This window comes from Eptatretus burgeri, chromosome 9, assembly GCF_056783735.1.
Source record: "Eptatretus burgeri isolate ZD-2024b chromosome 9, Ebu_testis_v1, whole genome shotgun sequence".
Taxonomy (NCBI): Eukaryota; Metazoa; Chordata; class Myxini; order Myxiniformes; family Myxinidae; genus Eptatretus; species Eptatretus burgeri.
This window is the reverse complement of record NC_140969.1, coordinates 17,320,330-17,343,280: the sequence shown is the minus strand read 5'-3', so window position 1 is coordinate 17,343,280 and position 22,951 is coordinate 17,320,330. Positions and strand designations below refer to the sequence as shown.

Genomic DNA, 22,951 nt, shown 5'->3' with positions numbered 1-22,951 from the left:
TTAGATTTCAACTCCAAAGGAATGATAATGAAAATATATTGCTTTTTGGTGCGGCTAATGCTTTTGCTGCTCAGAATAAATTTGTTATTGATGAAATGAGTTGGTATATTCGTGAATATACTCCTAATCTTAAAACAGAAGAGATGTTGAATAGAAGACTTCACTCAAAGAAGCCACACAATGTATCATACCTTAAAAGAAGATGTCAACAAGTTAAACTGAACCAAGCCATTTACACGTGGAATTTGGGTATTCTGGAAGGAAAGCCACGATATCTGTGGCTCATTTTTAAAAAAAACTAGATGGTGATACTGCTGCTGATAAGAATAATGCATTGAGTGATAATGCTAAGGTGAAGCAACTTCACGTTTCTCTCGATGGAACATTTTATCCACAAGATAGATTGGAAATTAATTGGGAAAAAATGATTATGCTGAAGCACACAAGTCTTACCAAAAGGTGTGTGAAAGCAATGGAAATAAAGAACCTATTTTGGATATTTCAGCATTTAAAAGTCTGTATGCAATCTATGCGATTGACCTGAGTGCTCAAAAGGAACCTATAAAGTCTAATTGAGTGGATACTTCCCTATATATTGAAAGAGGAGAGCGTGAAGAAGTTAATACATATTGTTTGCTTTTGGAAGAAACAGAATGACAGATTAATACAGATAATGGTGTTATGATTAGTCTCACGTAATTTTTTTTGATAAATAAATGAGGAGTAAAGTGCCAACTGGGGCATATGTTAATCAAATCAATCTTCATAAACTATCATCTTGTATTCAAAATCAAAAGCCTTGTATGATTGACGTAAATACAATTCAGAGAAAAGGAGCAGTAAGAATTGATGTTTTGCTCACAAGAGAACAGGTGAAAATCTTGAACGATACTGGCTCACTTAAAATTAAAATGACAAAACCAATGTTGAAGAAATATTCAATAAGAGAGAGGAGTGGAGGATTTTTCCCATTTCTAATTCCTTTATTTGCTGGTTTAAATTCCTTTATCTAATTCCTTTACATACAAAGAATATTATTATGAACTTAGAAGATAATAATGGGATTGGTTCTCATTGGGTTTGTATTTTTAATAGTCAAGACAAATATTATTTTGATAGTTTTGGTCTTCCACCACCTGTTGAAGTAATAAAATTCTTACAGAATGGTGTTTATCAAACATTTCAAGCCCAAGAATTAAATTCCAAGTGTTGTGGTCAATTATGTCTTTTTGTGTTATTTCAACTCAACAAAAATAATTTTTTCAATGACATTATTTTTAATCTAATAGAAATGATTTTTTTGTTTGTTTACCTTGTCGAGGCTCGTGTGAGAGCGAACACACAACGCACAGCAAGGGGCGCATGAGTCAAGAGGGGAGGGAGTACGAAGGACAAAACAGTGGGGATCAGAGACAGGAGATCTGTGGAAGGGAGAGGGATGGGACGGGGAACATGGGGAATACAAGATGGACATTACAGGGACTTTCAGGAAGGAAAGCAGGGGATTTGCAGGAGGTGGGTTTGGGTGGATTATCGGGGGTAGAAAAGATCGAGGATTTGGATTGTGGATGATAAGAGGTGGTGGTGACCAGCTGTTTTGAAGGCCTGGAGGGAAGAATGGGATTGAATAGAGTGAGGGAGTTTATTCCAAAGATGGGGAAAAAGAGGAATGAAAGAGTGAAGGTGAGCAGTGATTCGTGATTTTGGTCGTTTTACCAGAAGGGGGTTGTTGGTGGACCTTGAGCGCCCTGTGGAAATGTGGTGGGGACAAATCACAGAGAGAGCAGAGGGGGGCGAGGCTGGAGAGGAGACGGGAGAAGACAGAAAGACCACCGACCAACCTGCGGTGATTGAGAGGCCCAAAGACTCAGCCTCATTGCGAGAGATGCCAATGATCTGAATGCCTTGGTTTCTCCAGCGTGAAGCCGAGAAAGGTGGGAGGCAGGAGCACCAGCCCAGAGGGGAGAGCAGTACTCCATCAGGCTGCAGACAAAAGCTTTGTAGGTGGTCAGGAGCTCAGGTGGGCTGAGGAAGGACTTTGCATGATGGAGGATTCCCAGTCGGCGAATGGCTTTGGAGGCGAGGTTTGAAATGTGGCTTTCCCAGGAAAGGTCATGGCAGATAGTGAGACCCAGAAGCTTGAAAGAAAAGACTTCTTCCAGAGGATTGTTGAGAAAGTGGATGGGGGGATGGGGGGGGGTTCTAAACGGTCCTTTCGAAGAGACATTGTGAGAGTGTGAGATTTGTCTAGATTGAAAGATGTTCCACATGTTGGACCAGTTTTTGATTTTTATCCAGATATGCAGTGAACGAAGAAGCTGCTGCTTGCCGGTCTGAGGGATGACCGATGGTACGGCAGAGGGTGGAGTCATCAGCAAAGAGATATAGAGGACTTATGTTAGTAAAGATGGTTCTATCTTTGGTGTATCCCAAGAACCGGATATTGATTTATCAAATTATTACTCAAAGGCACAGGCTGAACAACGGAAATATAGTATAGCAAAAAATATTTATGTGAAAAATGCTTATAAATTAATAAATTATCCAAGCCCGACTGAGATTAAGGGATTTATCACAATATATATCCTTAAATAAAACGGCCGTGTATTACAAAGATACAGAAGTGTTAATTTTCTCTCCAGGTCATACAGAATTCACAGTTCCAATTAAAATAAAATTTTATAAAGAAGGGCGTATCGTTTGTATGAGAATAGAACAATGGGGATGATATGAATGATTTAGGTTATAATTGGTCATTTGAAATTAACCTAGAAGACCTGAAACGATTAAATCAGTCTCGTAAGGAAGAATATTATGCACTTGGTGCCGAGAATGAGTTTTGTGGAAGCACGGTTGGCAAACAACAAATAAAAGAATTTAATAAGGGTAAAATCAATCATGGTTTTGCCATAGTTTATATCATGAAAACACAAAGAACAGGATTATATATAATAAGTAAGGAAATACAAAATGATTTAACTATGTGAAGATGGGGAGGTATTTCCTGTCAGTATATTAAATGTCATATATTTCTAATACATAAATGACAGCAAGAAGGCTTCAAGAAAATTATCATTTCTGTGTCCAAGCATACCTTCAAGAAAAGTGTATTCGGTATTTTAATAAATATGTTCTACAACATAAGAATGAGGTGTTTTCAATAAAGGATTGGCTTTCTACTGATGTTAAAAAACCAACAACTTTGGATTTAATGAAAATGTTAAATAATGAAAAAATTTTAAAGTTAAGAAAACGCAAGGCTCTTTTAGAAACTCAGAAGAAATTTTAGTGGTTTCCTGTTGCAAAAAAAAAAAAAAATTGGATACTGGAATAACAAGAAATCCTGATGAATATATATATATATATATATATATATATATATATATATATATATATATATGATATTCTATGGGGTGAAAGTGATTCAACGATAGTAAGGGACGAGGAAGGAGTTGAAGAAACTGAGACAAAGGAGAAGGAGAAGAGAGAGGAGGAAAAGGAGAAGAGAGAGAAGGAGAGGGAGAAGAGAGAGGAGGAGAGGGAGAATAGAGAGAAGGAGGAGAGGGAGAAGAGAGAGAAGGAGGCAAGGGAGAAGAGAGAAGGAGGCAAGGGAGAATAGAGAGAAGGAGGAGAGGGAGAGGGAGGAAAGAGAGAGATTAAAAAAAAAAAAATGAAAACCAATGAGATTAGAAAAAGATTGTGGGTATTAAAGAATATAAATAAATCTCAACACACTGAGGAGGAAAACAAAGAATTGACAAGTCTATTAGAAATATTTACATCAAGACTATTAACATCGTTTTCCTTGGTGTGATTGACTTTCGTTAAAGTTTTACATTTTTCTTCTTAAATAAATGGAGGAGAGAGTGAAGACATTTCTAAGGATTATTTATGTTTTAACAATAAAGATTCAAATGTGCATGTTGGAAACTAAAAAGGTTTTCGCACTCTGTAGGAATTTTTCTCATAAATATGAAAATGAGTTATTGTCTCAAATGTAAAAAGAAAACTAAAACTAAAAAATCTCATATTTTAAAAGTAAAAATAACAGGGTTATACAAAAAGGCATATATTCGGTGTGTGGCTCTAAAAATAGTAAATTTATCTCCAAACACAAACGTTGGGGAGATATACAAAAGTTTTTATCAGGAAGTAAATTTACAACTCCTGGAATACCAGGGGAATTACATCTTCCAGGATATTCTTCTTGTGGTCCAGGAACAAACTTGAATAAAAGATTAGATGAGGCTGACAATCCTAAACTGTGGAGCAAATCTATCAATAGGGTTGATGAAGTGTGCATGAGGCACGATATTTATTATGGAAATACCACAACGTTGGAAGAAAAACATGAAGCCGAGAGAGAAATGTATAATTTGTCTCTGATACAAAATCCAACCTTGAGAGACAAAGTTGATAGGTTCATCGTGAAGAAGATGATCAGTGCTAAATTGAAACTTGGGCTTGGAAATTTAAAAAAGTTATCGGCTCTAATGATGTCATTAAGATTGAAGAGCAATTAGCTGATGAATTACATAAACCAATAATCACAGTTTCAGAGAAGGAAGGTTTATTCCAAGGAAGTTGATTATATCTGGTCCGCTGATTTAATTGAACTCAATTATGATAAGGGGCACAAGTATGCTTTAACAATTATTGATTTGAGGAGTAGATATGTGTGGGTCCTCCCTTTGAAAAACAAAACCAGGAATACACTCATGTTAGCCTTCCAACAGATATTTAATAAAAGTAAGCGAAAACCTAAAAATAATTGTGGACTGATGAGGGTACAGAGTTCAACAACAAAACATTTATGAACTTTCTTAAAAATAACAACATTATATTATACAGCACCTTTGATGAAGGAAAAGCGGTTGTTATTGAGCAATTCAATCGCACTTTAAAAGAGAGACTATATAAAAAATTCACTCAACTCGGTTCTCAACAATAGTCAGCTTTAATTCAGAATATTGTAGATAAGTATAATGATACGGTTCACACCTCAACGAATACCAAACCATCAGAAACATTTAGAAAATTAGAATATGAAAAAGAGATTAATGTCAGAAAGCCGAAGTTCAAAATTGGTGATATAGTAAGCATATGACAGGTGGAAATCTCATTTTGAAAAAGGTTACACTAAGCGATGGACAAATGAACTTTTCAACATCGTTGATGTATTAGATACAGTTCCTTGGACTTAAAAGGTATATGATTTCAAGGTGGAAGAGATTTTAGGTTCATGTTATTCACAGGAATTGCAAAAGACAAAGATAAATTGAAAAATAATTTTTTTGACTCCACCCCTTTTTTAACTCCGCCCCTTTTTGACAACACCCACACAAGCCCCACACACACAAGCTCCACCCACCCACACTTGCCCCACCCATCCACACAAACCCCATACACACAAGCTCCACCCACCCACACAAGCCCCACCCATCCACACAAGCTCCACCCATCCACACAAGCTCCAACCACACACACAAGCCCCACCCATCCACACAAGCTTCACCCACCCGAGCAAGCCCCACCCATCAACACAAGCTCCACCCACCCACACAAGCCCCACCCATCAACAAAAGCTCCACCCAACCACACAAGCCCCACCCATCAACACAAGCTCCACCCACCCACACAAGCCCCACCCATCAACACAAGCTCCACCCACCCACACAAGCCCCACCCATCCACACAAGCTCCCCCCACCCACACAAGCCCCACCCATCCACACAAGCTCCGCCCACCCACACAAGCCCCACCCATCCACACAAGCTCCACCCACCCACACAAGCTGCACCCAACCACCCACACAAGCCCCACCCACCCACACAAGCCCCACCCATCCACACAAGCACCACCCCCTGTGTGCCCCCACCTTTGACTCACCAACCCCCTCATCCCACCCCCACCCTTCCCCACACACACGGGGAGGGAGGGGGTGGGATCAGGGGAGTGGTGGGTCATTGGGGGAACGCACCTACTCCCCCCCCCCCCCCCTCCCCTCCCTTCTCCATTACATCTCCTTTATTCTTTTCTTGTAATTCAAAATCAGATAATTATAAGGAAAGCAAATATAATTAAGCAAGATTGAAAATATTAAACATTTTTCTTTGGGTAAATATTCAATTGTGAAAATGGACGATCTTTCCCAGAAGTCTGCTTCAGATGTCTTGTGATTTTGAAACTTGGATACCATATTCTGTTTTGAAACAAAGAGTGAAGAACAATTAGGGTATATAAAGATAATTATATTATGATATTAATGAAATAATAAATATAACATTTTCCTCCAGAAGATAGAGTGTCATGTCACATTCCTCCAGAAGATTAAGTTGTGTGTTTGATTCATCTAGACAGGTGTTTAAACTGAAAATAAATAAATAATAATAATGAGTCAAAGACATAGACACACACATACCACACACACACACACACACACACACACACACACACACACACACACACACACACACACACACACACACACACACACACACATACACATACACATACACATACACATACACATACACATACACATACACATACACATACACACACACACATACATGCACAAACACACACATATACACACACACATGCACAAACATACACACACACACACACACACATATACACACACACACACACACACACACATATACACACACACACATATACACACACACACATATACACACACACACACACACACACACACACACACACACACACACACACACACACACACACACACATATACACACACACACACACACACACACACACACACACACACACCACACATACACATACACATACACATACACACACACACATACATGCACAAACACAAACACACACACACATATACACACACACATGCACAAACATAGACACACACACACACACACACATATACACACACACTTGCACAAATACACACACACACATGCACAAACGCATACACATACACACATGCACAAACACACACACATATACACACACACATGCATGCACACACACACATACACACATACATACACACACACACACACACACACACACATACATACACATGCACAAACACACACACACACACACATATACACACACATGCACAAACATACACACATACACACACATACACACACATACACACACATGCACAAACACACACATATACACACACACATGCACAAATACACACACACACACACACGCACAAACGCATACACATACACACATGCACAAACACACACACACACACACACATATACACACACACATGCATGAACACACATACACATACACACATACATACACATACACACATACACACATACACACATACACACACATACACATATACACATATATACACACACGGAGACAGAGTGATAATTCCTCACCTTGGACTTGCCTCATTCAAGGTCAGATGACGTGAGAGTAATTCTTTCCAGTCAACAATAATATCATTCAGTTCATTTCAAAATGAATAAATGTCTTCATTCATTCAAAATGAAGTCATTCATTTTTATCCACTCGTCGTGTAATTCAGATAACTAATTTTCAACATCAGTTATGAATGATGTTCTTATTGGGGACAACCTGTTAGAAAAAAAACCCAATAATTATTAGTCGTATAGTGATTTAATTAATAATCAATTGCTTCACCATCATTCCAAGAGGAAGCCAGACTTTACAATACACACACACACAAGCACACAAACTTACCAACATTGTGATGGGTTATCTTCTTCGTCAGATGAAAGATAGTTCATGTCTCAGTCATTACCATTGGGTCAAGATGAGAAAAATGAAAAACCGCTAAACGGAAAAGAAATGCCTGGCTTATAAACCATGTTGGAAGAAGTTAGTTGGATCTTTGCCTGGAGTTGCCTCATTGTTCTCTTTCCTGTTTTTCAACAGCTCATTAATTCTGGAAATTTTTCCCAAGCTTCCTGTTTTCAGCTGCACTCAGACAGCTGACAGAATGTGTGTAATGTATTCATGTTTGAGTTTAATTTTAAAGGGCATTGAGAGAATTTTATGATTTCATTTCTGCTCAACAAAGACATTTAAACCAAGAGCTAAGTTCCAAAGTAATCTTTGTGAATATACTCGATGGTGATGAATGTAATAGGAAAATTAAGTTATTCCCCAAAGTAGAACATGGACAAATATTCATTGGTTCGCTCTTTGAGTGGAATTAAAATATGAAAGGAAAGAAGTGCTTTAATCAGTAAGTCTCAATTTTACATTTGCTTGTATGGGAGGGAAGGGAATAGGTGGGGAGAAAATCAGTCTCCTATTTTGAGCTTTTGGGGCTTGAGCCAGTCTCAATTTTACATTTGCTTGTATGGGAGGGGGAAGAAATCAGTCTCCTGTTTTGGGCTTTTGGGGCTTAAGTTATAAAGTTTTTCCCTTTCCCCCCATTCATTTGAATGGCTGCCTCAGAAGCCCCATTTATCCTCTACTACTAGCATTCGTTTTTGGAGGTTAAATATCTCACTGTAAATTTTGAAAATAATTGGCCATTGTGTGCTGGTACCCCACATTCAAGATTTCTGCTTCCTGGTCTGCAGAATTACTTCCTGGTCACCACAGTGCCTTTCTTCCAATCGGATGTCAAAAGTGATGCTTATCGAGTAGTTTTGTAGCTGTAAACTGCAGGCTCTCTTGAATCCCTTCATGCTAAAGTTGTGGCCTTCTTCTGGTGAGTTGGTCATTCGTAATTCTTTTTTTGGATGGGGGATTGAGGAGAAGCGGAAGAAGCAGAAAATGAACACTAGATGTTTTTTTGAATGAGAAAATCCTGAATGATTTTGAGGAAGAAGGAAGTGGGAGGAAGAAAGTTGAAGTAAGATGTTTAACGGTTAGCGAGGGAGTCCTCGTTTACCAATTATATTTCTCCTCAAAAATGATAAATTTTCATTTCTTTCATAATAATTTTCCTTCAAACATCTACAATCATAGATCAAAGAACCAGTCTTGCTCGTGAAGGCAACTGCATTACGGATGTTGGTCTGCGTCAGTGTACATGTAGAACGACGGAGAAAATCAATGGTACATTGAGGTACGATAACCCTATTTCGCTCCCACGAAGGGTGAATGCATGAAACGTCAACAGCAATCATACATTATGTGACCAATCATGATTTCAGGATAAACCACTGTGCATGACATCGAGTCGATAGATAATCACCCAATATAGCAAGAAACGTCACAATAGAAGTGTTTGTCACTTTTGTGTGTGCGAGTGTCTGTAAAGTGGCATCACCATCTGCTTGCCACATGGTTGTGACTTTCATCATCTCAAAATTAAATGAATATGAAGTCGAAGATTGTTTTATTTTTCCCAATTTGCATGATAAAAGGTCCAACAGAATCTCATTGAAGGAGATGTCAGTGTGCAAACACTTTTTATGAATTAAAATATCCCTACAGATCATTTTAATGCCAGATCGGATAAAGAAGCATAACCACTCGCTTGTCTTGTTCCGCAAATAATTATTAAATAAAACAAAGAAACGCTGACACAAACGTACACGAATAAAGCGCACAAAACAGCCACAATGACATTATTCTGTAGAATTCCAAGCTTTTGGAAAGCAGGCGATTTCTTAGAAGAATTACCATGTCACTCTCGAATTGATGATGAAAACCCAGCTTAATGACCTTCAGAGAGGATGTAATCTGCCTTCCCCTCCTGGACCGATCTTCATGTGACAATATTCCACACATAAGGTTGACTGTTACTTCCCTAATGGAAACTATCTTTCACAGAACACTCTGTACATAAATATATAGACTATTTTCTCAAATGTATTGGGACATCATACCCAAACTTAAAATGAATGCTCCCAACCTGCTTTTGCATATTTTCTTTCCATGCAAGGTTTGCATACACTTTATCGAGTTGTGCAGCAGGTATCACAACTCAATTGTAATCAAGATGCTGCAGGGTTAAGGGCTGCTTGACCTTCACTAATGGAATGGTTATATTCTGTACTGTCAGACATTCCTGGCATTTGTCAGATTGGGTCTTCCGAAGTCAACTGTAGGAACTGCCCTGAGCAAAAACGAAAGAGGATGAGTCATGCCAATGTTAAAAATGTGGCAGTCAGGTCAAAATATTTTATAATATATTATTGAATATCAGGTCAAAAGTGCCTTGTAATTTGTAGTAAATAATAACCAGATGTCTAGCATTAAAATTAATCCTCAAAAAGTTAACGAGCCGACTTGAACTGAGGCTAGCACATCAACAATTTACTGGTAACTTGGACAGTTGTTTTTTTGTATTAAATAGTCGAGGCTCGTGGAAGAACAAGTACTAGAACACTATCTCCACTACTACTCCGCTACTAGAACACTGAATGGATCAGACTGCAATAGGACAAAAGGAACAATAGAGAGAGGGAGGAAACATTATCGGCAGAGTTGAAGGCCAAGATAGAGGAAGGTGGACAAACAATGGATGGGGGGAGGAGAGGATGCATGTGATGGACAAGATGGATACAGAAGGGAACTGTCAGGAGGGAAAACAGGAAATTTGGAAAGAGGAGGAGATTTGGGTGGGGTGGGGGGGGGGTTGGATTGGGGATGATCTGAGATGGTGGTGAATAGCTGTCTTGAAGATCTGGAGGGAAGGAAATGATTGAAAATAATGTGGAAGTTGGTTCCGCAGGTGTAAAAAGAGGAACAAATGAGTGGCGGTGAGCAGTGATTCTGGGTTTTAGGAGTTTCACCAGAAGGAGGTTGATGGTGGACAGTTTCTATGAGCACCTGGTCTTCTCAGCCATCGATTACATTGCCTAAAATGGTGCCTGGAACTTCATTAATTGGTTTTGGACAATTGAAACATGTAATGTAGAGTGATGAATCACAGTACTTGTGGTTTGCATCCAAAAGATGAGTTAGGGTTTGGCGTCAATCTGAAAAAAATACAATGGAGAGGATTTATTTGACATTGCTGAAAGTTAGTTCAACACGCCTTATCCATACTGCCACATCTGTTGGCAATTAGTGCAAGTAATATAGCATCAAAAAACTGCCGTGGCCAGCCAAGAATCTCCACTCAAATCCAATCAAACCACTGTGCAACTTCTTGGAAGGCCACCTAAGGGCCAGACTCATCAGATCACAATCCATCACTGAACCTACACTTGTTCTCTGGAGGAATGACCCGATATTAAGCCTGTTGCATTTACAAATTGCTGCATGTGACGGGGCTTGAGCGCTCCTTGTTGCTAAAAGTAGACCAATACCCTATTGGAAATCAAACAAACAGTTACGACTTACTATTACTGTGACAGCCTTTGGGACATAGCATATGTTCATCTTTTAAAATGTGCCAAATTAATGCTCTTTCCATCCTGGCATCTTTTCAAGTGCAATTACCATCAGTGTAATAATGTTGCTTGAAGATGAATCGATGAATAATTTAAATTAAACGATGGTCACGAATTATGCATCAAACTCTGATGGAAGGATGGCTGACATGGATGGATGAGCATTTTTTGCTCAAATGCTCAGAGAGATAAATGATTCAACGGAGTTCCTGCCAGAATCTAATTACATTAATGATGATGAGCTCACTCTTGGGAAACCGAATCCCAATTCTGGTCCTTTTTGAATTGAAAAAGGATGTGCAAAAGGAATTTCTGCCAAAATATTAAGTTTCAAAGAAGAAAACCCAGAATTCACTTAAATGATGAATGAATTTTCTCATATAGATTTAGTCTCTGTTATCTGGTAGAGGCACTGCATGTTGTAATACCATGCATTATTTAAGGATAATGATTTTCAATTTACCTCATCATTTGGTTTCTTATATAAGACTGGATATTTTCCATTTCCTAACTTATATAGTGATTGTGCAGTGAGGGATCGTGCAGCATAGAAAGCATCCATTAGTTGGATCACGGCTTGCACATGCAAGTATGGAAATGGACGTAAAACGATGATGACGATGATGACAATGATGATGATGAGCTCTTTGTTTCCCATTTATATATTTTTTCTATGGTGTTTTTTTTTGGCCCATTTGTCTCGAAATCTACGACAGTATATGATTGCTATTGCATTATTCATCCCCAAATGTGCTCATAAATGTCATAACAGCGAGGGCTACTGTCATGCTTTGAGAAGATTTCTCAATACAAAGGGCAAATAACATCATGAAATGGCATTTACCTATGATTTATTTCATTAATCAAAACAACAAAAAATACATAGAATATATATATATATATATATATATATATATATATATATATATATATATATATATATATATATATATATATATATATATATATATATATATATATATATAAAACGTTCATTACTACCATTATTATTGTCTTTGTTTGTGTGCGCAGCGTTTACAGCTCAGTGAAGATGTAGCTGGAGCCACCTTCATGGCAGCTGGCAGTTCGGCTCCTGAGCTATTCACCTCTATTATCGGTCAGTAGAATGTTCCATGCTTGCTTGCACTAGGCCCTGCAGTGGAGTAGATAAGTGATTTAAAGAGGTCAAAAGGTTACAGTTATTTTTGAAACAGCATTATAACAACAGCCATTTGGTCCACGTACATTGAACACCTCGACAACTTCACTGTGGTGCTGCACTATTAAAATAGTTTTATATTTCCAGGAAATGTATTGCATTATGTAAAGCCCACATTTTTCACAGAGACGAGCTATTTCAGAATAGACGGACAGACCGATAAGAAAAATGAAAAGCACAACAGTAACTTTGACAAAAAGCAAGTACTAATATAACATTATCTCCCCAGGAGAATGTAATTACTATTATAATTATTTCATCATGGTAATGTTGTTTTAATATATTTTTAAAATTTATTTAAAAAATAACATCCTCCTTTTCTATGCTTTCAGAATTTCATGGGGGCTCTACCAATATGTGGAGTCATTTATTCATCATCAGTATTTAAGCTGTGTTGTCGTTATTTCTGTACTTTTTGGATTCTATCTGAAATGATTACATTTTTGGAGAGGTAAGTGAGGGATCTGCCGTGGCCAGGAGAGGTAATGGCTGAAGCTGAGGTCCAATAATTCAAAGGACTGCACTTCCAAAGGTTGATCGTGAGTATAGATATGTGTATTTGCTTGTTTTTTTCCTAGATATCCAGGTTCATGGAAGAACTAAACAACAGAGGGTAGCAAGTTGACAGAATGACATTGGATCAAAGGGGAACAAGAAGATAATTAAATCACACATGAGTGAATGAATGGCAGACATAAAAGGGATTAGGGGAGGCTCAATGATAGCAGAGGAGAGCAGGGATGAGTCTGTGAGAAAGCATTACTTGACAATGAACATCACTCTTGAAAGACTGGAGGGAAGGGCACGAGACAACAGAGTATTGTGAATCCTTGTGGAAAGAACTCTGAGTATGTGAGTTAAAATCATGTTACATGTATTGAAATGCTTTTAAAAGTCAATTTGAGGTCTGCTGTGAGGGATGCTGCAGCTTTTGTCTTCTGGGAACTGTTTCACATGATGTTAAGTGACTTAAGTCATCTGCAAAAAAGTAGTGTTCTTCAAGCAAACAGGGAGATCATTAATTAACACCAAGAATAGAATTGGGTGCAATGTACTTAATTTGGGTATGCCATCCTCTTCAGGTATTGTGGTCAATAAGGAGCCATTAAGAGTAGCAGGCTGTTTACACACTCGGTTTGTTTGTTTGTTTGCACTCGGCCAATCAGCCTGACATGTTGACAGTCTTGAATCCACAGACAGAGTTTGGCAAATAAAAGCAAGTGCAAGATTTGGCAAGCAGAACTGTGTGGACGGCACAGAATATGTTCAGACATCGCGCTGACCTCCTGTTTCTGATTGAGGGCCTCCATCTATTTGCTAATTGAGGAGAAATAGCATATTCAGAATTGAGTGACTGTATAGAAATTAAACTCGTGATCAGTCATTAGACGAAAGGAATGACTTATACAGCGATTATGGACTACATTGTTTTTTATTGCAGAGTCTGCTATGGAGCCATTTGTAGAGAGGGAGCGGATGAAGAATATACATCAAAGACCAACTCCACCAGCTACCACCAGGTCTTGGAAGCAAGAGATGGGTCAGAGAGTTCAGGTTTGAAATTAGTCTGATATCGATTTCTGGCTTGCATTAGGGCAGACATATTTTTTGCAGGCTTTGGAGAGAAATTTAAGGTTTCCCTCAGTTGGTTTTGGCTCCATATCTGCACATAATAATTCAAAGCCTTCCAAGTTGAGAAAGTGATCTCTCTGACTCTCTGGAAAATCCTCTTTATCGCTTTGCTGATGACTCCACCCTCTGCCATACCATCTGTCATCGCTCAGATTGGCAAACAGCAGCTTCTTCACTCTCTGCAGATCTGGATAAAATCACAAACTGGTCCAACATGTGGAACATGTCTTTCAATCCTGACAAATCTCGCACTCTCACCATGTCTCTCCGAAAGGACTGTCTGGAAAACCTCCCATCTACTTTTTCAACAATCCTCTGGAAGAAGTCCTTTCATTCAAGCTTCTGGGTCTTACTATCTGCCATGATCTTTCCTGGGAAAGCCACATTTCCAAGATGGCCTCCAAAGCCAGTTGCCGACTTGGCATCCTCCATCGTGCAAAGTCCTCCCTTGACACACCTGAGCTCCTGATTACATACAAAGCTTTTGTCCACAGCCTGATGGCACACCGCTTTCCCTTCTGGGCTGGTGCTCCCACCTCTCACCTTTCTCGGCTTCATGCTGTGGAAACCAAGGCATTTAGGCCTTTGGTATCTCCCGCGATGAGGCCGAGTCTTTGGGTATCTCACTCTCTCACTGCAGGCAGGTCGGTGGTATTTCAGTCTTCCCTCCGGCCTCCCCCCCACTCTGTCTGAGATATATCCCCCCCCATATTTCTGCAGGGGGCACTCGAGGTCCGCCAACAACCCCCTTCTTGTAAAACTACCAAAATCAAGAATCACTGCTCACCTTCACTCTTTCATTCCTCTTTTTTCCCCGCCTTTGGAACAAACTCCCACAATCTCTTCAATCCCTCCAATCTTCAACTTTTCCCTCCAGGTCTTCAAAACAGCTGTTCACCACAATCACTTATCTTCCCCTATTCAAAACCACGATCTTTTCTACCCCCGTTAATCCACCCCAAACCGACCTCCTTCATATTCCCTGCTTTCTTTCCTAAAAGTCCCTGTCGTGTAAGGTCCTGAAAGTCCCTGTAGGCTGTTGTGCCTATCTTGTTTACCCTGTGTACCCTGTCCCATCCCTCTCTCTTCCACAGAGCTCCTCATGTATCTGTTCCACACTGTTTTTTCCCTTCCCTCTCACGCCCCTCTTGTCTCCTGCTCCCCTTGTTTGTTGGACGTTCCGTGTGTTGGCTCTCATATGAGCCTCGGCAGTGTATACAAAAATTTAAAAACTGATGTCCTTGGAAAGAATTGCCTTGCCATTAGGCCTCTAATATCCAGGCTGAGAAGATGGATAGCTGAAGGCATGATATAATGAAGCTGTGTGGAAAAGATGTCAAGCAGTTGTGAAAAAATTCCCATGAGAAGAGAAAAATCAAGTGTGAAGGAGATTATAGACCAGGACTTCAGTGAAATATCAGATCGAATACCTTTCCAGTCAGTCTGTGTGAATTGTCAGTCTTTACACAACTTGGGCAGGTCTCTGAGTACAGTGAACAAGATTGCAACCTTAATGAGGATATGACCAGTGAAGCCAATGTGCGGTTGAATCGCAAGAAAGTTGGTCGTGAAGCAAAAAGCGGGGTTAAGCGATCGGTCGCATATGTATGTTGTACGTCCGTCATGCGTGGCTGCATTTTGTTAAGAGCGTACGTCGAAAACCATTCAGTGGAGGAAATTGAAACTTTACCACATGTTACATGACCATGTGATATCGCGGCTACTCTTTTGAGATGAACATTGGCCAACGGTCAACATAGGCCAATTTTCTAAAATCCTCAATTTCCATCCGACTGACTAGAAATTTGTAGAGGATTTGCATTTCAAGTCACTGAATTCAACCACCAACTATTTTTGAGGTCAACATAGGCCAACAGGTCAACATAGGGCAGACTTCTAAAATTGTGATTTTTTATCCGATTGATTTGAAATTGCAAGAGGATTTGCATATCAGGTCACTGAATTCAACCACTAACTATTTTTGAGGTCAACATGTCAAGATTGGCCTAATTTCTAAAATTGAGAGGTCAGGTCAGGTCAGGTATGGGAGCATGCGTCGGAGCAGCGCGTTACTGCGTCCACTTTCCGCTGGTACTCCAAGGGTCTCTGTCTGGCCATTCCCCAGGCAGATGCCTGGCCCATCCCCATCTCCTTGAGATGCTGATGTTTAATTTAACCCCATTCTCCTTGAAAATTGAGAGATAGGGTTAAAAACTAAATATATATATCATGATATCTCAAAAAGTTCTGGACAAGTTATGACAAAACTAGGTTGATTTGAGTTGGTTCGGTGACAAAAGAGTTGGCTCACATCAAGCCATTCTCAAGACTGCGCAGGGTATGTATTCTATGAATACCATCTAGTTTCAATATGTGTTATGAGAGAGATAGAGATCGATCTGAAGAATGCCTTCAGCTTACTGACTATCTAAGCCTGGTGTTGGCTTTACAGGGTGGCTGGCTTGAGATATTGGGGTCTTTAGTTCAAGCCTTTTGTTGTGCCGTTGAAATAATACCAATTTGTATGACTCAGCCTGTCATCCTTCTGAGGTCGGTAAAATGAGTACCAGCTTACTGCAAACAAGAACACTGCATCAGTCGCAAGCTGCGCTTCCGCAAGTGATGCAACCAGCAGTCACAGGCTGCATATCAAACAACTGACCATCTGGTTTAATAGCTATCCGGATCAGCTAGAAACCATTCACCGATGAGGTTTTGACACTTCAATCTCAATACTTCTCCAAATGGTGGGTCCGCAACCATATTTGTGTCTGAAGGTCATCCAATGAGAGAGAGAGAGAGGGAGAGAGAGAGAGAGAGAGATAGAGAGATAGAGAGAGAGAGAGAGAGAGAGAGATAGAGAGAGAGAGAGAGAGAGAGAGAGAGAGAGAGAGAGAGAGAGAGAGAGAGAGAGAGAGACAGAGAGACAGAGAGAGACAGAGACAGAGACAGAGACAGAGACAGAGACAGAGACAGAGACAGAGACAGAGACAGAGACAGAGACAGAGACAGAGACAGAGACAGAGACAGAGACAGAGACAGAGACAGAGACAGAGACAGAGACAGAGACAGAGACAGAGACAGAATCTGAATTATTCCTTCAGTTTATTAACTGCCTCATACAATGTGGCCATCCAGATGATCAGCTGGGAACCAGAGAAAATAGCCAGGGATCGATATATTAATTATTAGAAATGATCTCTTCGCAGACAATGTCTCGAGACATAACAGTAATCCGTATAAAGAGGTCTGTAATGTTAAACAGGAGCCCTTTGATGTTGGAGGCTCACATTGTTGAAGATGAAAGCAAAATAGGTGCTGGGGGAATTGGAACACAGGAACAAGGGGAGTGTTGGAGAGCTCGGGGAGATAGGAGTGTGAAGGTGGGTGAAAGGAAGAGGTAATAAAGGGAGAGGGTGGGGATGGCAGAGGAAGTGGAGGCAATGGGGAGAGAGTTAAAAGGGCAGCAGAGGGAGGAAAAGTGGTGAGGCATCGGAAGTGAATGGGGAAGCAACAGAGGTGAGGGAATAGTGATGTGGGTGATGAGAAGGAAAGAGTATGAGGATTGGACAAAGAATGGAGTTGTTTAATCTGGAGCAATACCAAGTGCTCCACTGCAGGGTTTTGCTTTAAATCCTGATTATTGCAGGATTGAAATAATTAGCAGCTGTAGCAAAATGGTGGCAGCTGTTTTCTAGGCCGTAACAGGAAGAGAACTAAGAGGTGCAAATGGAAATAGAGCGTGGTAGAGGGGAAAGGGAGCATGGGGTGAAGATGGAAGTGATGGGGTTGGGGGAGACATCCCAGCCAGAAAAAATAAAAAATCCCCCCAAAAATGTCCAAAATGCAGAGCAGACTCAGGTGGCCAAACGGAATTAAACAATATGAGAGGCACTCAATGCTAACGAGTTGACTATTGAACAATAACTTATGACATGGAATTTTTACCTATAATAATGATGCTTATTTGTTCTTCAGGTGTTTTCATAACCAAAAGTGATGTTGGGGTTGGAACTATCGTGGGATCTGCTGTTTTTAACATCCTCTGCATCATCGGAATTTGTGGCTTGTTTGCCGGACAGGTACTGCCTTACTCACCAGAAAATATATTCGTTTTCATTGTCCATCCTTCATATTTTATTTCTTTAATCCTACCCTGATTCTAGTTCGATCATATAATTTCAGTTCAATGTATTAACAATGTAAATCGTTCTGTCCAGACATGAAAACATTTCCAATTTCTTGCAGTGTTGTTGTCATTTACTGGGGATCAGTCAGGTACTGGTGCAGGGAATGTGAAAATGCTTCACCATCTACTTTTTGAGCATTTATTGATGATGTCATTTATTTCTGCTTATTCTCTAATACATAGGACCATTAGAGTGACAAGGTCAAGTTTACTTACGTGGTTAATACGTCGAACCATTACAGTGACAGGATGGTGGAGTATCGGTCCAATACCACATTTCTTGATTCCACCCTGACATCCTTAACCTTCACCACATCGAAGGCCAAAGCTCTTTTCGAGTTTGAATGCGCAAAACTTTCTGGGGTGTGACAATCTACACAAAATAACTTGTGTGTGACACCCATTGTGTGATATAGGTGAAAGTTCCGACTGCAGCGTCCTGACCGCAGCAGAACTGTTCATGAAGACCTCTCGTTTCCTCCACAAAATGGGAGAAAGTGCACATGATACTTTGGGGAATAAGTTTCTTAGAAGGATCCTGTCCTGGACAGGTCACCACTCTGACACAGGTTACCCTGAATGGCTATTACACCAGTACACTGGTACTGGTTTTTCCAACTTCAGAAGGATGACAGGCTGAGTCAACCCTACCTGATGTAAATTCAACAGTCAACAGGGACTTGAACTCAGGACCCTCAGATCCCAAGCCATCACCTTCACCACTAAGCTCAGATCCAAAGCCACCACCTTTACCATTAAGCTCAGATCCTTAGCCACCACCTTCACCACTAAGCCAACACCAAGCTTATTGAGAGTTCCATATTCAACGGAAAATCAATGTCTGGCCTTCGGCAGGCTTGTTTTCGCAAAACATCGGCCATTTATTTTCCAAAAATTCCTACATGGAAGTAACCTATATTAAGGCAACTTCCAGGCCCACCATGTTCAGATAGTCGAGACAGATTTGAAGTTCCCACACCATATTAAATGATGATGAATCCTTTGCATCCAGAACTTGTAAAGTACAGCACTGTGCAAATATATCAAGATGGGAACTGATGGAGGGGCTAACAAAGAGACCGAAGCCACGGCTTGTGTTACAGGGAACAGCTCTGCTGTGAAACTCGAGCAATGGTCTGATGTCGTACCCCATCATGAATATTTCAGCTTCAATACATAAAAGTAGCAAGCTGTTTTTGAGTCAGAACTTCTGGAACCCTGAGTAAATACAGGCAGTGAGTCGGAATATTTAAAAACAACATTCACCTTGCACTGGTCAAAATCATGGCTGAGTTATCTGTTTTTATCAAATTTGTCACACGAGTTCAGGTTGACTGAAGGTCGTAACAAGAGCCATTGCAGCATAAGACTTACTTTGGGAAATTTGCAGTTTCTGGAAAGTCGATTCTGGAAAGGCATTGTAATGAGCTTGAAACAGTTTAGAACAGAAACGGTTTCATGAAAGTGTCAGACAGATATCCTGCAATGAGATATACCAGTCTTCTTCTTTTGTATGCAGCATAAGGCTGCGGGGTAGCATCATTGGCTGAGGGTACGGCTGTTCCGCTGATGCAATGTCCTCTGCTGTTTAGAGCAGGAATTCGGAATTTGTTCATGGTGCTCACGATAGCTCGTCTACTCTCCACGAAGGACACCATGGGATCTTTAATGTCAACCCATGAATGCTGGCAGACAGAACACCTGTTTAACGTCTATCCGAGGGATGGCACACACATTGATGAATCATCCTGCTTGTGAAACTCTGGGATGACAGTTTATAGCTGTGTTTGGATTTGAACCCAGGCTACATAGTTCAGAGGCAGGTGTGCATCCCTTTAGGTACATCCATTTAGCCCAGAGAGAGCAGTAATCTGACTTGAGTGCAAAGTGTGCATACATATTCGCAACCCCTGGGCTTGCATAAAATCCAGTTTCTTTTTGCAGAGGGAGAAGCTGTGTCATAAACAATGCAGGCGCAGTAGTGAAGGACAGGGGAAACCAACCGTGTATGTGCTGTCAATATAGTCTTCATTTGAGAGCCCCATCTGTGAGACCCTAACACTTGTATTGAGTAAATTTAATAATTTAGTTCATGTTTGCATTGTGGTATAGCCTGCGGGCATGCAGGGCGGGGCATGATGAAGGGAGGAGGGGTCGTCGTGGTCATCGTGTCTGCCAGGAATATAAGGAGTGCGCGCCGCCTGACGCGTTGTAGTGATGCCGTAGTCGCCTGGCTTGTGAGTGTGCTGAGTACGTAATAAAGGAGAGCTGTGGGCAAAGTACGCCCGCGCTGCGCTTGTGCAACACAGCCCGGCTCGACTGTTCCCCCGCTCGTGTCTGCCTGCTAAGCATCTTCTACACGACACTACAGTTGGCTGACGAGGATCTTCGGATCGGCGTGTGCAAGGCGGCAGCGAATAACCCGTGCGGTTCCAGGCTACGGAGCCAAGGGTCTCGCCAGCACGAGCATGGCAGAAGGTCGGTGCACGGCGCACGAACGCGTGCCCGCCTTCGTCGGAATCGACTTCGGCCACGTCGAGTGGGCAACGGCCGCGCTCAGTGTTCGTTTTATTGAGGCACGACAAATCGGGGGAATGATTTCTGCAAAGCCACGGCTAAAGAACGAGGACACGCGGTTCGGCTCGAACGCGGCATTGGACGTCGCGCAAGCTCTGAAGAATGTCCGGGGTCTCGATGGTCGGTGCGCGGCAGATGGTCCGGAGGTCAGCGCGATGTGCCAGGCATGCACGGCCACGCGCACGGTCTGCGGCGCGGGTCGTGGGCGAGCGTTGCAATGCAATTACTCGGACGGCGGTCTGAGCACTCGAGGACGTCTACGGTGTGTGGGCCGAGGGTCACCGCCCATCGTTACAGTCATAGATGGCGGTGTGCGAAGCGATCCTTCCGTCCCGGGTCAAGACCTACTGCAGGCATGGTGTTCGGTGCATGGCGTGCACGGTAACGCCCCGGGTCGAGTTTGGCAGCCTGGGCGCGGAGATTCCAGCGACCCGGAGCGGGAGATGCTGCCGGTGTTAGACCTGTTTCCAATTGATCCGGAGATGACAAGATCAGTGGCAGGGGAGGTTGAGGTGACCGGGGCACTCGGTACTCGATGCCCATGTTGAGTATGCCCGATGCCCACTCGATGCCCAACATGCTGCCCATGTTTAGCCTGGTTTCAGTTGGTCCTACGGTGACAGGACCGATACCAGTGAATGTCGAAGTGATCGGGGCACTGATCGGGTGTCGAATTGAGTCCACTCGTGCTGCCCTCGCATCGCGCACGTACACCGGCGAAGCGATTGCGCCGCTTGCGGCGCCCGACGTCTCGGTGCTCTACCAGGGGCGAAGCGCCCTACTCACGGTGTTCGTGGTGCGAGGGGATGGGCCCGCCCTTTTGGGTCGGGACTGGCTGGCGCACCTCGGGCTGGATCTCCAGTTCATACCTCCAGGTGTGCCGGTGCTCTCTTCGATGCTTTCGTCGAGTACCGAGGGCGAGGGTCTGGCGGTGGGAGCCGCGTCGATGCAACGGGAGCGGCCGTTCTTTGCTGCCTGCAACGGTGGTGTGCGGTGCGGAAGCAGCAGGAGCCGTGCCAGCTCTCGCGATGAGCTCTCGCGCGTCGACTGCGTTCATGGTGCGAGGTGCGCCGATGTTGTTCGGGCAGCTTCAACGGGTTGCGGTGAGCCCGTGGCGTTAAAGGAAGTCGCGAATCACAACATCGAGTCAACAACCAAGGGAGGGACTCATGATGTGGGTTATGGGTTGCTGTTCATTGCATATTTGTTTTTCATTGCTCGAGTGATGCGGTTTAACGTTGTTGAAATAAATGCCAACAGTTCCTGTGTGAGAGTGGGTTTGGCGGAGATCAATCGATGGGTTTCGCAGTATGGTCAATGTGATGTGGTGGCTTTGAGAGCGGTGGTGGCGAATAAAAAGGTTTGGTTGGCCTTCCATTGCCCCGGGCCACGGGTAGTTGCTTTGTCATGTGCAGGGATTTTGCCAAAAGAACGCGCTGTACGGGGAAATGAGTTTGCAATGGTTCAAATGTTATTCCTATTGATTTATGGCGAGCCTATGGTTGAAGTGTGGTTTAAATGGAATTGCTACCGTCTAACTGCCGTGTGGGTCTCGGAAATCGACTCGGAGCCAGGACTGGTGCGCTGGTCGGCGTTACCCCCACCTCTGGTTGCGGCAAGGTCAGATGTACCTGGCGCCGGGGGCGCAGCTCTCTGTGTTCGCTCAAGGCCGTTTAGACGGGCGTTGGCATCTCAACTGATTGTGGTGCGTGGGTTGTTGTGGAGCATTGGTTGCGTCCAGCCAGCGGCGCTGTTCAGCGCCCCCATCCAAGGTCAATCGAGTCTGGCGCTGGCGCCACGGCTTCCAGACAGCGGGCTTCCGGCCTCGGAATGTTTATGTGCTTCAGGTCTGCCTGGGGGAGATGTGCCGCCTTGTGGGCCGGAGGCGTTTGATGGTGCCGGGGGAGGTTTGCTCGAGAGATCGCCGCGGCCTCGCCGAAGGCCATGTGAGCATGAGCCGCCTGGGGGCGTTTC

At 42.3% G+C, this 22,951-nt stretch overlaps 1 protein-coding gene across 5 annotated transcripts in view; it reads left to right on the top strand.

The window, feature by feature from the left end:
• The window catches only part of LOC147019630 (sodium/potassium/calcium exchanger 3-like), a 262,889-nt gene that overhangs the window by 173,167 nt on the left and 66,771 nt on the right, over window positions 1-22,951 (top strand). For all 5 annotated transcript variants that reach the window (XR_015061467.1, XM_085894183.1, XM_085894182.1 and 2 more), the window contains exons 5-6: window positions 12,393-12,477; window positions 18,190-18,293. Coding sequence is in view for 4 of the 5 variants with exons in the window: in XM_085894183.1 (XP_085750309.1) it covers window positions 12,393-12,477; window positions 18,190-18,293 (189 nt within the window). In the remaining variant the exon portion in view is untranslated. The remainder of the gene's footprint in view (window positions 1-12,392; window positions 12,478-18,189; window positions 18,294-22,951) is intronic.